Source organism: Prionailurus bengalensis, chromosome B4, assembly GCF_016509475.1.
Source record: "Prionailurus bengalensis isolate Pbe53 chromosome B4, Fcat_Pben_1.1_paternal_pri, whole genome shotgun sequence".
Classification (NCBI taxonomy): domain Eukaryota; kingdom Metazoa; phylum Chordata; class Mammalia; order Carnivora; family Felidae; genus Prionailurus; species Prionailurus bengalensis.
The window spans coordinates 77,621,000-77,636,133 of NC_057358.1; the positions used below are offsets into that span (position 1 = coordinate 77,621,000).

A 15,134-nucleotide genomic window follows, 5' to 3' on the forward strand; every position below is an offset into this window, starting at 1 on the left:
TAAAATGCTATGGATAGTGCAGGGTCACAGACCCCAGCTGACTCACCGGGCCATAGACATTTTGGTCTTCTCTCATTTTAAAACAAAGCAAACAATGCCACACACAGACAGTTAAATCACTTCTGCCCTTTCTCCTGCCTTTCCATGGCAAAGGAGCCACTAAGCTCTGGGTTATGTCCAGAAAGGTGCTTTCAAAACAAAATTCATATCGACACCCCTCAGAACCTGATGCTATCAGAAGCAAAACAGAAAACCCACCTCTGGTGGAGATAGCTGTTCCCCCAAGGGCTCTACGGGGGGGGGGGGGGGGGGGGGGGGGGGGGGGGGGAGCGCGAGCAGAGACAGCCGGCCTGTGAGCTCTGCCTTGGGCACTCTTCAGGGACACTCTGCACCCCGTGCCTGGGGACTTCAGCCTGCAAAAATTCTGCCCCTGGTATCCTTCCTCCGAAAGACCCACTCATCCTTCCCGCAGGGGAGAAAATGGTGTCGTTCTAACCCAGCCCCAGGAAGACAGATTTAGACAAGGGAGGAGCTGAGAAAGCGTGGCCAGGCCTGATTTAGACCAGGACTTCATTATCTTCTTTTCACAGACCAGGACAGATGGTATTCTCCTGCGTATCTACTGCCACGGACACACCCTGGATTATATGCTACTCCCAGGGCTCCAGCTGTGACCCACTTGTCTCTCTCAAAAAAAGAAAGCCTATCTGAACACAAGTGTTTGCGGGTGCAAGCCTACCTCTCTCATTTATTGACGTGTAAGTCACTGAATCCTTCACAGACGCCAGCAGCCTGGGTCTTCTTACTGAAAACTTGTTTACGACACCCGTCCCGAGTGAGCCCCTCATCTCGTTGACACAGGCGGATAACCCTAAACTTGAACGTGAAGCCTCCCCCTTGGAGACGTATCCTCTCCCGGGAGGCTTGGGGCAGGCAGGGTGCCCGCCTGCTTCCTCGTTCCCACCACACTCTGGAAAGTTGGGGCGGTCCGAACGCACTGGGGCAGGGGTGTGTGCGTACGTAGGGGGTTTGGGGAAAATCTGACACACAACCGTACTCTCACTGGCAGGGCCGCCAAGAGGGGGGCCACTCTGGCATTGTAGGGCCTGACAGGGACCAGCTGTAGGCAGGAAAGGGAACACCACAAGCCAGAGGAAGCTCGACCAGGAGGGGACTCTGTGCCGGTGACCAGTGGGGTAGGGCTGTGCCCTCGCCTGGCAGCCATTTTGTCAGGGTAGATCCTGTGAGGTGCCGTGGAGGGCAGCTGCTGATCTGGCTCTGTGACTTGTGGCCCTTGGACACGGTCTACACGGTGAGTCTAGGTTCACCTAAGCACACCTCTTAGTGCTCGCCCGACCTCCTGGAGTAACATACTGAGTTCCAGGGGCCGTCCAGCCACAGCGAGGCTGGGAAACTCACTGAGCAGCTTGGATGGGGTGTCCGCCTTCAGTGTGCCATCTTCGTCCTCTCTGTAGGCAAGACCCGTCCTGCTTCGGGGGTATTCTTGACTCAGAGGAGCTCTGGCAGGCAGGGGTGGGGAGGACTGTTTGCACAAACACATGGTGTAAGACTCCAGACAAAACAAGATTTCTCCTCCAGTATCCAAGGCTCAAAGTCACCAAGAAAATTAGAGTTAAGTCACCTTCCACAAGAGACTTTCTTGGGCTGCCATCCATTCTTCCTGGATGGTGGCCTTTTCCCCAGGGCCTTGCTGTCTGGTTTAGGGTTTCGTGTGCCCCTCTGACAAGGCCCAGCACGGGGTTAGGGGTGAGTGGGAGGACAAGAGAAAGAGGGAGTCAGCATTCCTTTCATTTCTCTTCAGGGTGCTGCGAGCTTGGGCAGTGGGATTTTCCAGGCTGCCGGTTCTTTAACCCTCACTGTCTAGTGAGGGAGAGAGCCACGGGCAGAGTTTAGATTAAAATCTGGAAGGATGGGTTCATCTGTTAAGTTCCCAACCTGCCGTAGACCCAGGTCAACTCCAGGACGGCCAGAGTTCAAAGCTGCTTCCTTCCAACCTGGGTCACAAATGAACAGGTTCTGCTTTAGTGCAATTTCCCCCCAAAGGAAGCAGGGATCACATGTTCTGGCCCCAGGGCTGCGAGAACCTTCTGACCTCGAGGGCAAGGCAGACACTGAGCCTGACCTGCCGAGCAGCTCGTCACACTTTTCGGAACTGTGCCCCTTGGGTCCTTTCGGGGACAGGGTGCCTGCAGGCAAAGGGTGGGAGTTGAGGCTGGGGTTCTGCTGCGCGAGCTGCTGCACCTGCGACACTTCCACAGAGGAGCACAGGGGAAGGGAGGGTGGAGAGAGAATGCCATCAAAGACAAGAGCTAAGGGTCAGTGGTACTTAGGGGCTGCCGCAGCCCTGCCCCAAAGACGGGGAGCTTCTGGTTCCCAACCAGAATTCACCCTTCGAAAACCACCTTCGCAAAGTGCTTCTTTAAGTGACACCACTTAATGGAAGGGTCCCTTGGCGTGACCGGCCCGGAGCCTGGAGCTCTCAGGTGGGCCCCCTCTGCCCTCCCCGTGATGTGAGCTACGTGGAGGAGAGGAGGGAGGCAGTGAACGCACATGCACACAGTGGAGTCTCACGACCCCAGGACAAGCGCAGCCGCACGTGGCAGAACGACAGGTGCCGTCACGGCAGTGGCTGCAGCCAGGGGCCAAGGGAAAAATACAAAGTGCTGGAACACAGGGCCGGGGGCGGAGCCCTAAGGGATCTGAAAGACATTCAGCTTGCTGGTGTTCTTGAGCGTCTGGCGCCGATTGCAGAACCAGACGCGCACGACCTCCCGGTCGTAGTTGAGCTCCTTCGCAATCTCGGTGATCTCCTGGCCTGTGGGCAGCGGGTTCTTCTCGAAGTAGGCATTCAGAGCCTCTATGGCCTGGGGGGTGAAGGAGGTGCGGCGTTTGCGTTTCTTGGAGGGCTCACCTCCCACGAACTCCATCAGGTTCTGCTGCCCTTCCTGGTTCCGGAGTTCGGCTTCATTCAGCCACTTTTCCAGCACTGGCTTCAGCTTCTGGGCACTCTTGGGTGTGATATCCAGCTTCTCAAACCTGTGGGTGACCCAAGCCCGGGAAGGGACAGTGAGAATGCCTTACTCCCCACCCTGGGGTGTGAGTACTCTCCACGAGGGGTTGCCCCTCTGAGGACTGGTGGGACCGTACTAAATGGTCCCCTCACCGCCCCCATCGAGACCACCTTGGCTCAGCCAAGCCCAGACTCCGCAGACTATCCCGTAAGCCAGGTCACAAAAGGGAGACCATTCCCACAGCCTCAGTTCAGTGGCGCAACGATAACAGTGCAGCTGCTGTCTGAACAACTCTTCTAGAACGTTCACACCCAAATGAGTGAGGTCCTTTGAGGAGTTATCCTAAGAGGACTTCAGAGATGGCACATGGATGTCACAAGTGCCATCTCCTCCGATTTCGTCTCACAGTAGTGACACTGAGTCAGACCGCTCTTCCTGGCCGAGCCCGGATGCGACTACAGAACTGCCAGCGTGACACCTGGTCTAGCGGTCACTCTTGTCTAATCTGCGAGCTGGCAGGCACCTTTCGGCCATCCCTGAGCCATGCACTCATTCCTGTTTGCAATGCTTTGCCCTCCTTCGATACTGGCATCAGAACCAGTCTGAACGCCGCACACAGAAAAATCAGCTACATCGCTTTATAGTCGTGCCTTGGGAGGAGGGGGGATGGGAGCATAACAGCGGGGAGGGTGGGTTGCGGTGGACGGCTAAGTCAGAACGGAAGTTCCCACTTTTGTGACCAACGGCATAAGCTGTAGCCTTTCCCTGTAGGGTTCCTGAATGGATTAGGGTCTTAGGTTCCCCCCAACGAAAGACCACGTACATGCTCAGGATCGAAGAACAAACTTGAGAGGGCCCTCAGACGGACTGGATCAGCCTCTGGCCACTCTCGGTGTTTCCGTCTACCCTTGGAACAACCTTCCTGGTCTGGAAGGAGGCAGGAGCAAGAGAGAATATGGAAAGGAGCCATGCACCTGGGTCCCAATGAGTGTTTAGTGCCATCAAATGCCCGAGCCGGCCTTGACCTTGTCCAGAACAGCCTTACTCACCGGCAGATGGCTGACTGGCTGTAGGCTGGGCCTTCCGTTGCAGTCAGAGCCTGGCCCACCTGAGTCTGTGTGAGGCCCAGGGACAGCCGCCGGATCTTAAAGTTCTTGGCAAACTCCCGGATCTCTTCCAAGTTGATTCCGTCCTCATCCAGGCTTGGGGTATGCGGCTCTAGGTCAGAGGAAGGGACCAGGGGTGAGTGTGTAAGACGGATGATAGCCCTCCTTACCTAGCTTATTGGCCTGGCCTGGTGAAGCAGTGAGGGATGAGGACATTTGACAAAAGGCCCATATACCCTTAATACCTTCACCACCCCTGTTCCCAAAGCAAACAAAACTTGAGAAAAAAGGGGCCTGGACTAACCTGTCTGGAAGTAGGGGTCTCTTTTCTAGTTCTTCCAGCTCCAGTGGCTGACCCTCCCCCATTCTCCCCGCTCCTGGCCCCAAGCAGAGCTGAGCCACCCACATTCCTCAAATACTGGGTGAGAGGCCAAACGAGAGACAGCCCATGGATTGGCTTCTTGAGGAAGTGGCCTCCACTGTCATCGTGCCTAGAATCCAGCTCAGCAGGAATGGGAATAAGAAAGCCAATGCCTGGTAGCGGGCCTTTGCCCTTCCCCTTTGGACGCTAGAAAGTTTATTAAGGAGAGCAGCATCTAAAGGGGCTGGGGAGTCCGAATACATGCCTCTCCTCTTCTCTACAACCTTTTTCAGGAGTCACTTACTGGATACCAACTGGCTGACAGTAGGGGTCTCAGAGCAGGTGATTGGAATGGGAGCAGAGGCAGATGGCTTGGCCGCCGGGGCTGGGCTGGTGATGACCACCGCTGGCTGCGGCACAGCTGGCGTGGGCTGGATGGGCTGGACCTGGGAGAAGAGAGCCAATGAGACGCTACTGCCCACCTGCCTGGCTCAGGGGGTGGGAGTCCCTGCACGGGCCACATGAAAATGGGCATGAAATCCTCACTCCCCCAGCACACTCCTACCTGTGCCCCATCACAAAGCAAGACTAGAAGCTACTTATTACACCCACCCAACGACAGTGACCTCTGAAGTAAGGACAGTAACATGCCCCACCAAGTTGGAGCCTCACAGCCACCCGTGACACAGGCAGGTCAGAGGCTCCGAAAGGTTCAGTACAGTTGTTCAAAGCCCAACAGGTGTCCACCCTTGAGATAACTGCTCTCAAACCTTTTCCCTCAGAACAGAAACCGACACTTGATTCTAGAGGCTCCCAGGCCCCAAATGTCCATTAACAGGGAACTGGCAAATGACTCTGGGGACCTTTTTCCAATGAGATTCTGTGCAGCTACTAAAAAGAATACAGTGGGGCGCCCGGGTGGTTTAGTCGGTTAAGTGTCCGTGATTTCAGCTCAGGTCATGATCTCACAGTCCGTGAGTTCGAGCCCTGCGTCGGGCTCTGTGCTGACAGCTCGGAGCCTGGAGCCTGTTTCAGATTCTGTGTCTCCCTCTCTCTCTGCTCTTCTCTGCTCACGCACTGTCTCTCTTTCTCACGTATAATATTAAAAAAAAAAAAAAGTACGCAGTTAATCTCTTAATTAACCGACATGGAAGGAGCTGTGGGTCACAGTGCTAAGTGGAAGAAAAGATAAAGTGAAAACAATTTTTATAGAATAACTCCTATAAAAAATACATATGAATTTCCAGGAAAAACAAAATCTTGAGACATATAAAGCAAGTTGTCTATATCAGCTATCTCTGGGGGTGGACTTGTAAGAGATTTTTGCTTTTTTTCCATTACACATAATATTGGAATTTTTATAAAAAGCGTGTGTCAGGGCGCCTGAGTGGTTCAGTCAGTTAAGTGTCCGACTTTGGCTCAGGTCGTGATCTCAAGGCCTGTGAGTTCAAGCCCCACGTCGGGCTCTGTGCTGACAGCTCAGAGCCTGGAGCCTGCCTCGGATTGTGTCTTCCTCTCTCTGCCCCTTTCCTGCTTATGCTCTGTTTCTCAGCCTCTCAAAAATAAATACACATTAAAAAAAATTTTTTTAAAGTGTGTATCATATTTATCATCAGGAGAAACTATAAATATATCAAATCAGTATTTTTAGTATGAATTTTTAAAGTAAAAACCCGCAGCGTGGGGCTAGAACTCAAAACCCCGAGATCAAGAGTTGCATGCTCTACTTACTGACTGAGCCAGCCAGGCACCCCAGGATGATTGTTTTTAAAAGCTTCCTGAGGGGCGCCTGGGTGGCTCAGTTGGTGGAGCATTTGGCTCTTGGTTTGGGCTCAGGTCATGGTCTCGCAGTTTCATGAGTTCGAGCCCCGCGGCCAGCTCCATGCTGGCAGTGTGGAGCCTGCTTGGGCTTCTCTCTCTCCCTCTCTCTCTCTTCCCCCTTCTCTCTGCCCCTCCCCCACTGGCACTGTCCCCGTTTCTCTCAAAATAAATAAATAAATAAATGTTAGATAATAACAATAAAAAAACAACTTCCTGGAAAGTGCACATTTCTCTAGGATGGGTCCTATTCCCTGGATTCTACCCTTTGGTAGCTCTCAAGCCCAGTCCCTCTTCCTCCCCAGGGACTTAAGTTCAGGGCTCCTGGTTTCTTGGTAGAACTGTTTCAGCTGCCTCCTAACAGGTGACAAGGACTCAAGTCTCGCCACAGTTCAGTTCTTGGCTCCACCTGGATAACAGGTAATTCTTTTTTTTTTAATTTTGTTTTTAACGTTTATTTATTTTTGAGACAGAGAGAGACAGAGCATGAACAGGGGAGGGGCAGAGAGAGAGAGGGAGACACAGAATCTGAAACGGGCTCCAGGCTCTGAGCGGTCAGCACAGAGCCCGACGCGGGGCTCGAACTCACGGACCGTGAGATCATGACCTGAGCCGAAGTCGGATGCTCAACCAACTGAGCCACCCAGGCGCCCCGGTTAATTTTTTTTTAATACACATCTAATTAGCCACTTCCCTTCCATGACTCTCTGCTCCATAATAACAGTGATAAAATAAAAGCACCGTTTTTTTCCAGTGCTCCCTGCGTACAGAGTGTTACCTGTCTTACGCGTGATATATCCATTAACGTTCATAACCTTCTGAGGCTGGTACTCTGATAATCTCCATTTTACAGATGAGGCCAGGAGGTTATTCACAAAGCCTGGAAGCGGCATGCTGCATTTGAGAGCCGAGGCCTCAACCTCGCCCGAGAACTTGCTAGAAATGCAAATTCCGGAGTGCCACTCCAGAACTTCTGAACAAGAAACTCCAAGGGTGGGGGGACGTGTGTGCGTCGGGACTCTGCATTCCAGCTGTCCTTCAGGTGCTTGTGACACACAACTCTGGGAACCCCTGCTCTGACACCTTCTAATTCCTGCAATTACAGTAAAGGGGGGGACCCACTCTCCCGCCCACCGCATCCCTTTAGATTAGTGCCGCGTCCCTTCTCTACGAAGCTTTGCTGAATTCCCCAGTCGGTCCAGAGCTCCCTTCTCGAGGTCCCTACAGCAGCTTGTCACGTCCCTGTCATAGTCTTTGTCACTCTGGCTTGCAACTGTCTCCAGCAGTGGGCCACCTAAGGCTAGGAAAGGCATCTTACTCGTCCCTAGATCTACAGCACCTGGAGTATACTAGGCACTCAAAAACTGCTCCTGGAATGAACAAATAAAGGAATAATCAAAGCCACAGTGCAAGTGAAGGGGTGAGGCGAAGGGGATGCCGAATCACCTCCCTGGGCTTTCCTGGCAATCGGTTCACCCTGGAGCCGATCAAGGCTCAGTTTGCTTTGACTACCACCCTGGCCCTTTCAGCATGGCACTGGCCTCTGAGGGCACATACACTTGTTTTTGGGGTGGGGGTGGGGGTGGGGGAGTGCTCTGTCCCTGAACAGAGTATGTGGGGCCTTCTACTCTGGGATTTCCCCTCACTCTGGGGAGGTACTCTGTGTGCCAGGGGCTTCAGAAAATAGTCTTGTCCTGCCCTGCAGTCTTGAGGGAGGCACCCCCCCCCACCCCTGCCCTCATCCCAGCCCAGCCCTTGTACCTCACTCTTAGCAGGGGACTCAGGCGTGCTTGCCTTCCGGACAGCCACGGGCGGAGGCAGGGGGCTGCTGGCCAGGGTCGCGATCACCTGGCCCTGGGCATTCAACAACAGCTGGGGTGTCACAGCCTGGACCTGCAGGCTTTGGGCTGGTGCTGGGGCTGCCACACTAGCCGAGTTCACTACCCACGGAAGTGCTCCAATAACCTGGAGGAAACAAGGCAGGGACCCCAGGTGTGAGGCCAGCGTCCAGTTCTACCCCCAACCCAAATCCCCACGTGGGCAGGGGAAGGGACCTCAACAAATCGTTGAACCCTTCCGGACCTCAGTTCCCTCATCGATAAAGCTGTTTCCTTTATTCTATCCCCGGAGCCGAGGTGCAGAAAGAATAGGTCTGCATGTGATTCACACAGCCCTGGATGTGAAGCCCTGCCCTGCCCTGACACATTTTATTGGGTGGCTTACTTTCTCTGAACCTCGGCCTTTCTCCCCCCGGAAAAATGGGAATGAAAATCTCCACCTAACAGACCTGTACTCAAAATGAGGTGAGATAATGTGAGAAAGCACCTAACACAGAGCCTGGTCACAAAGTGGGTGCTCCACGAAGGAAAACCCCAGAGTAGAGTGAGCACCTATAGGCTGGGGTGGAGGTGAGGCCCCTGCCAGGGCTCAGCATCAGCAGAGAGCTGCCACATGAGAGATGAACGGCAGCGTGGCACCCTGTCCGAGTCTCTAGGACCCTCAGCCCAAGTCCCGGCCCACCCCCAGGCAGCCTCACCGCAGCCCTCAACCCTCAGCCCTGGCTTCGACCACTTGCCTGTCCCTGAGCGTTGGTGAGGATCTGACTGCTGATCCCTGGCATGCTGGGAATGGCGTTGGCAATGACCGGAGTGGTAGTGAGGGAGCCTAGGATCTGGGTCTGTCCCCCGAGGGAAGCAGCACTGATCTGTGGGTGGAGAAAGAGCCTTGCTGAGAGGCCACGGGGTGAGAAAGAGCCCAAGGCAGAGAGGAAAAGGCTGAGCGCTTTGGGGTGGGGAGATACGGATGCTGGGCAGGTGTGAATGTGAGCTGCAGGCCTATGTCCACCAGCTGAATAGCATCGAGGGCCAGGGGCTGCGGGGAAGGGGGAGGGGCACCACCACGGAAGAGTAACTCCGGCTAATCTTTCAGGCCAGGCCCAGGAGGACAGAAGGCCAGACTGGAGGGGCCGATGTGAATCTAGTCACATTCAACAGCTCCACTGCCCGAGCCGGGAGCCACACCGGACAGACATGGGCACGGGGCTGTGAGCCTCCAGCTCCACCTGAGTTACAGCTCACGAGTTTGCAATCCCCAGACATCATCCCACCCTCCAAGGCCGGTCCAGTGGTTCAGGTTCTGGAGAATTTGCCCAGCCCTCTTGGCGGAGATTGTCTGCTCTTGTCTGGGATGGATGGGCTGGCAGATGCAAGGAGAAGGCCTCAGAGGGAGCCATCTCTGCGGATGTGTTGGAAAAGAGCCGTTTTCGGGGGGGCTGGTCCTCCACCTCCTTCCTCCCCTGTGGGAAGGGCCAGTTCCACCCTTGGCCCGAGATTCGGTCCATCCCTGGTCAGCCCTGGGTCAGGGCAGCAGCTTACAATTCCTGGACTCAGTGCGAAGCCTGCAGGCTGGACGGTGATCTGTGGGGGGGTGTCCACTGGCTTGGGGACGGGGGCAGTAGCAGTGGCAGCGGTGGGCTGCGGTAGAATGGCCGGCGTGGTCTGCAGCAGCGGCTGGGTCTGGAACAGCGTCTGGGGCTGGGCCGCTGGCCGGGGCTGCGTGGGCGAGGAGGCCTGTACCGGCGGGACAGCTTGTACGGGTGTCGGGAGAGCGGCGTTCAGCACGGCAGCTGCTACGGAGCAAGGCAGAGACAGAGGCGCTCAAATGCCTAGCCGCAGCCCAGAGCGGCTCCAATCCCAAGGGATCTGGCCCAAGAATGAGAAGGGGGTTGGGACAGCGGGGCAGAGGGGACAGGCAGCCGTGATTCCCTTGATCCTTGCAGGGGCAGCGCGTGGCAGCATCTCTCATCCCCCCCTCCCTCGGGCCTGCTGGAGACGCGTAGGTTCCAAAGCAGAAGCGGAATCTTCTTGCGGTGGTCCTTCTTAGGAGGCTGGTCGTGGGGCGAACTCTGGCGCGGTGGGGGGGGGAGGGGGGCAGTCTCGGTTGGCTGGAGTGAGAGAGGCCCGCTGGGCCGGCTCGGTGTCATGGCCTAGAGTCCCGAGGTGGTGCAGCAGCTCTGTGGCTGGGTGCCTGGGACACCGGATCCGGACTCCAGGGCTGTTGCCCCGGTGGGCCGCGTGTTCTGAGTCCAGCATGGCAAGCACACGTGCAGGGACAGTAGTGTAGGGTGGTGGGGGGCCTGGTGCAGTCCTGGGGAGAGTTGCCGTTACCTTGCAGACCGGCTAAAGGTGGCTTGAAAATTCCCCCCGTAGGAGAAGCAGCTGTCAGTCCTGGGAGGGCAGCCACGGTTGCTGTAGGAATTGTCCACACGGCCAGCCCCTGCTGACCAGCCACTTGACCTGCAATACTGATGGGGATAAGAAGAGGTTGAGTAACTGCCCCTGCTGGAACCATAACTCCTGTCAGAACTGTGGCTAAGTTTTCCTGAGTCAAGACCTGCAAAAGCAAACAAGATTTCAAAAAGAAAAGAAAAAATAAAAAATCAACATTGACAGCGCAAACACCAGGTCTCTCAGACCCAGTTGAGCACAAACAAAGCATTCTGAGGGCGGTGGGGAAAAGGCCGGTGAGGGTGGGGAAGAGACCAGCCCTAGCCGGAGGCCTGACCCCGAGGGGGTGCCTGGACCAGACTATCCTGCCTTCAGAGAAGCTGCCTGAACCGGAGACGGGGCCTGGCCCCACTCACGGGACAGCAGAGGGTGTGCCGGCCTCCTCCACCACAGTCTGCTGCCTCCCAGGCCTTCCCTGGGCCCTGGCCCACAGGACCAATGCTTTGTGGCCGTAGGGAAGCAGGGGGCGGGGGCTGGTGGAACCAGGAGATCAAGGGCCTACAGAGGCTTCTGGGAAGCTCTGACGGAGGATACCCCGCTGGATGCCTTGCAGATCTGTGCCTGTAGCAAAAGGTCACAGGGAACTCAGCACAGCCGGGGGACCCGGGAGGCAGCTTCTCACGGCGCTGGGGCTGGGGCAGTCCCCTGGCTCTAAATGAGGACTCTGAAAGATCCATTAACTCTTCCAGGCATCTCCTGGAGGGGCTAACAAGGCTATTCACTCATTTAGTCATTAGATAAACAGAGATGCCTGTGGCATGAAAGAGTTAACGTTATCTCTACAATCTTTGCTGGACCCAAGAATATTAGTTGGCAAAGACAGATCTAATCTTCCCAGTGGGCCTGATCTGGGGTAGGGGAGAGGCCAGGGGTGCCCAGGAAGGGATTCCCTCCTTCAAGCCACAGCCCCTTTCCTGTTCTGTCCCGAGAAATCCCCAGATCCCATGGCCACCCCACACTGGCTGTCCCATGCTTTGCTCCCACCCAGGGCCCTCTGTTCAGCTCCCCGGGGGGGCCCTTACCTGGGGGGCAGCTTGTACAGCCAGTGGCGTCAGGGTCTGCGATGCCTGAGGCTGGCTTGGGGCTTGGCTGAAGGTGGCAACCGCAGGGGCAGGGCTCGGAGGGATCCCCGGGAGAGACTTCACTTCATGTGGCATTGAGAGAAAGGACAAGGAATGAGCCCGGTGTGAGTGGAGGGGTCACTGGAGTAGAACATCTGGTTGCAGTTTGGAGTGCTAAATTCTCAGGCCTACATTGTTTTTCTGCATAACCCAAGGCCAATCACCAGCCTTCCCTGGCCCAGGAGGCAGCTTCCCAAATGCTACCGGTAGTGAGAATGGAAGGATGGGGGACCCTGTGCCAGACCTGAAAGGTGGGCTACCCTCTTCCCACATCTAGTTGAAGAAGATGCAGGCCTATGCACAGTTGCCTATCAAGTCTCCCATTTCCTGGCTCCAGAGGACATGGTGACCTATCACATAATCAGTAAAGGGGCCCTAAGCAAATGTGTGTCAGGGAAGGAAGGAGCTAGAATTGATGGGAGCAACTTCCCTTGACTCATCCAGCAATTGAATCATTGTTACACCACCTGCAGGTGACTTTGTGGATGCAGGTGCTAGCTTGGGGAAGGGGCAAAGATTCCTGTCGGGTGAGGTCCTTGAAGTGACAGTCCCTGAAAACTGGACAGGTCTTTGCCACACTCCAGAACACAGGGGCATTCCAGGCCAGGCAGCTTTTTTCTGCCAGGGCCTGCGGTCTGAAGTCCAGCTGAGAAGCCTCACTGAGCTTCCAAAAGAACTTCTTTCCTGTGAAAGGGTGCTTTTCACCCAGCTGATAGCTTCCTCTTGCTACCTTGATTTAGTCCGGTATTGGAGAACCCCACCAGGAAACCTCTTCAAAGCCACACAACAATGAGGAGAAGGGTTATTATTTAATACACAGTAAAACTTGAAAAGGAATCTACATATTGGGTGATGGACGTTAGACCAGATTGGTGGCCTCTTAATATTGGCTGGGTGTAGATTTCCAGGCCCTAATCTAAGCCTACTGAATTGGATGTCTGGGAATGGAGGTCAGTAACCTCTCCTCTCTCTCTTTTTCCTTTTAAACCCACTTGTGACACATCATGCAGCTAGAGGAGGAACCACAGAATTAGACAGCCTTTCCATCTTGCATTCCCAGCCCACATTTTCATCTGGAAAGGCAGTAACCTAACTCAGGACTATAAAGTTCACAGTATATAATGAAAAAAAAAAAAAAAAAGTCCAACTCTTTAAGGAATCAAAGAGAAAACAGGCAACAACAAAAGTCTTCTAAAATACAAACAGAAAACAAAACGACAGGTTTATGTCCACTGTGGAGGGGAAATACAGTTCTAGCTACTGAAAAAAAAAATCAGAAAACATCACGATACTCTGAACCCACAAAAACTTAAAAAATATTTTGCTTGACAAAATGCTATGAAATATATAAAAAAAAAGCAAAGTGGGAAAATGGGAATGTGATAAACATGAATGAGAAAAGCTTATCATCTAAAGAAACGAAATGCTCATTTTATTAGGATTTATTTTCAAAGTAGGACTAAGGGTCCAAGGGTTTGCATACATTTAGGGCTTTTATCACTTCCTGCTAGACTGCTTTTCGGAAAGACTGAACCAATTCACAGAACCATCAATAATGTGCCCATTTCTCCACAGTGCCACCCAACCTAGGTTTTATCACTGTTTGTTTTTCTGGCTTAACAGCCATGTGGTACCTTGTAGCCAATTACTGGTCCTCTCTCATTGATAGATTTTGTACTTTTCCAGGTGATAACTTCCTCCTAGGTACACAACTGATTTCTTTTCGAAAGGAATTTGAGGGGCGCCTGGGTGGCTCAGCCGGTTAGGCGTCCAACTCTTGATTTATGCTCACGTGATGACCTCACGGTATGTGGGTTTGAGCCCCACCTCCGGTTCTGCATTGATAGCACAGAGCCTGCTTGGGCTTCTCGCTCTCGCTCTTGCTCTTTCTGTCCCTCCCCCACTCTCCCTCAAAAAATTAATTAATTTTTTAAAAAAGGAGTTTGAGGGGCGCCTGGGTGGCTCGGTCGGTTGAGCGTCCGACTTCCGCTCAGGTCATGATCTCTCAGTTTGTGAGTTTGAGCCCCACATCGGGCTCTGTGCTGACAGCTCAGAGCCTGAAACCTGCTTCGGATTCTGTGTCTCCCCCTCTGTGCCCCTCCCTCACTCAGGCTCGGTCTTTCTCTGTCTCTCAATAATAAATAGACGTCAAAAAATTTTTTAATAAAAAAATTTTTAAAAATACACACATGGACAAGGACTGGGTAGTAATTTAGAGTGATATAAATCACTAGATGTTTCTCATCCTGAAAGTTTCCCATTACTTAGTTTCATTTTAAGAGGAAACTGTTTTTTTGTTTTTTTGGGTTCTTTTTACTTTTTTAATGTTGATTCATTTTTGAGAGAGAGACAGAGCATAAGTGGGGGAGGACAGAGAGAGGACGACACAGAATCTGAGGCAGCCTCCAGGCTCTGAGCTGTCAGCACAGAGCCCGACCTGGGGCTCGAACTCACGAGCAGTGAGATCATAACCCGAGCTGAAGTCGTATGCTTAACCGACTGAGCCACCCAGGCGCCCAAGAGGAAACTCTTCTTAGCCTCTGCTCTGCAATAGCATTATCAAGAAAGGTTCCATCAAGGCCACAGTCTAAGTTGGCGGCTTCTTGGGAGGTACCATCAAAATACCTCCCTTACCTACCCGATGATCACTAAAATGCCTTTACAGAGAAAAGGACTTTCGTGAAGAGGCTTAAATGTACAAACCCCTGGAAGAAGATGCACAGTACCATAAACACTGATGCTAAGGTATAAAGAGTTGACTTAGCATCCATTTCCGAGAGCAGGTTTGAACAAGAAACAGAATTAAGGCACCAGACAAAATGAGATATGGAAGATCGTTAAAAGAATAAAAAGGGAAATTGCCGACCCTGTGGGTAAACCTGGGAAATCTCCTGAATTTTCTGGAAAAGAGCCCCATCCCCACCATGGAAAGGAGTGGGAAGATCGGTCAGACGTAGAATCCTGGTCTTTGCTGCCTGCTCTCTGGGGCGCTGCCCTGTGGAGCACGTGACACCCCACCCTGGTCTCAACATGGAGCAGAGCGTTTCCAGGCTAGGGGAAAACGGTCAAGCCTCTTGCCGTTCCTTTATTCAAAAGGAGAAAAAATAACCTAGGTCACTAGGGTGCCAACTGAATCTGCGTGCTGATTTGCAGGCAGAGTGAGGGATGTGAGGTCTCACAGTTTTCTTATTAAGGAGTTTCTATTTCCCTAAAGCCTGTCTGTTCTCATTTGCTCTCTTCTTGGCTCCTCTTCTTGGCCCACCCCCACCAGCCCAGATCTCCAATCCGGGGAAGGGAAGATAAGCAGAAGGCTAGGGGAGATGAATCGTGGAGTTCTGGGGGTACTAACTGGGGATCCCCAGGGTTCCAGCAAAAGACGTCTACTCTGAAAGGTGTCAATGAGGGAAGTC

The 15,134-nt window shown here is 53.5% G+C and overlaps 1 protein-coding gene across 5 annotated transcripts in view; it reads right to left on the bottom strand.

Annotated features, from left to right (window-relative positions):
* Positions 1 to 1,816: 1,816 nt before the first annotated feature.
* POU6F1 (POU class 6 homeobox 1) overlaps positions 1,817 to 15,134 on the bottom strand; it is a 28,583-nt gene continuing 15,265 nt past the window's right edge. For 4 of the 5 annotated variants that reach the window (XM_043563935.1, XM_043563938.1, XM_043563934.1 and 1 more), the window contains 8 exons: positions 11,626 to 11,747; positions 10,484 to 10,709; positions 9,692 to 9,945; positions 8,893 to 9,021; positions 8,079 to 8,282; positions 4,804 to 4,945; positions 4,082 to 4,250; positions 1,817 to 3,057 (listed from right to left, as the gene is read on the bottom strand). In XM_043563935.1, the coding sequence (XP_043419870.1) occupies positions 2,712 to 3,057; positions 4,082 to 4,250; positions 4,804 to 4,945; positions 8,079 to 8,282; positions 8,893 to 9,021; positions 9,692 to 9,945; positions 10,484 to 10,709; positions 11,626 to 11,747 (1,592 nt within the window). In that variant the 3' untranslated portion in view covers positions 1,817 to 2,711. The remainder of the gene's footprint in view (positions 3,058 to 4,081; positions 4,251 to 4,803; positions 4,946 to 8,078; positions 8,283 to 8,892; positions 9,022 to 9,691; positions 9,946 to 10,483; positions 10,710 to 11,625; positions 11,748 to 15,134) is intronic. The other variant, XM_043563939.1, reaches the window with a different exon arrangement.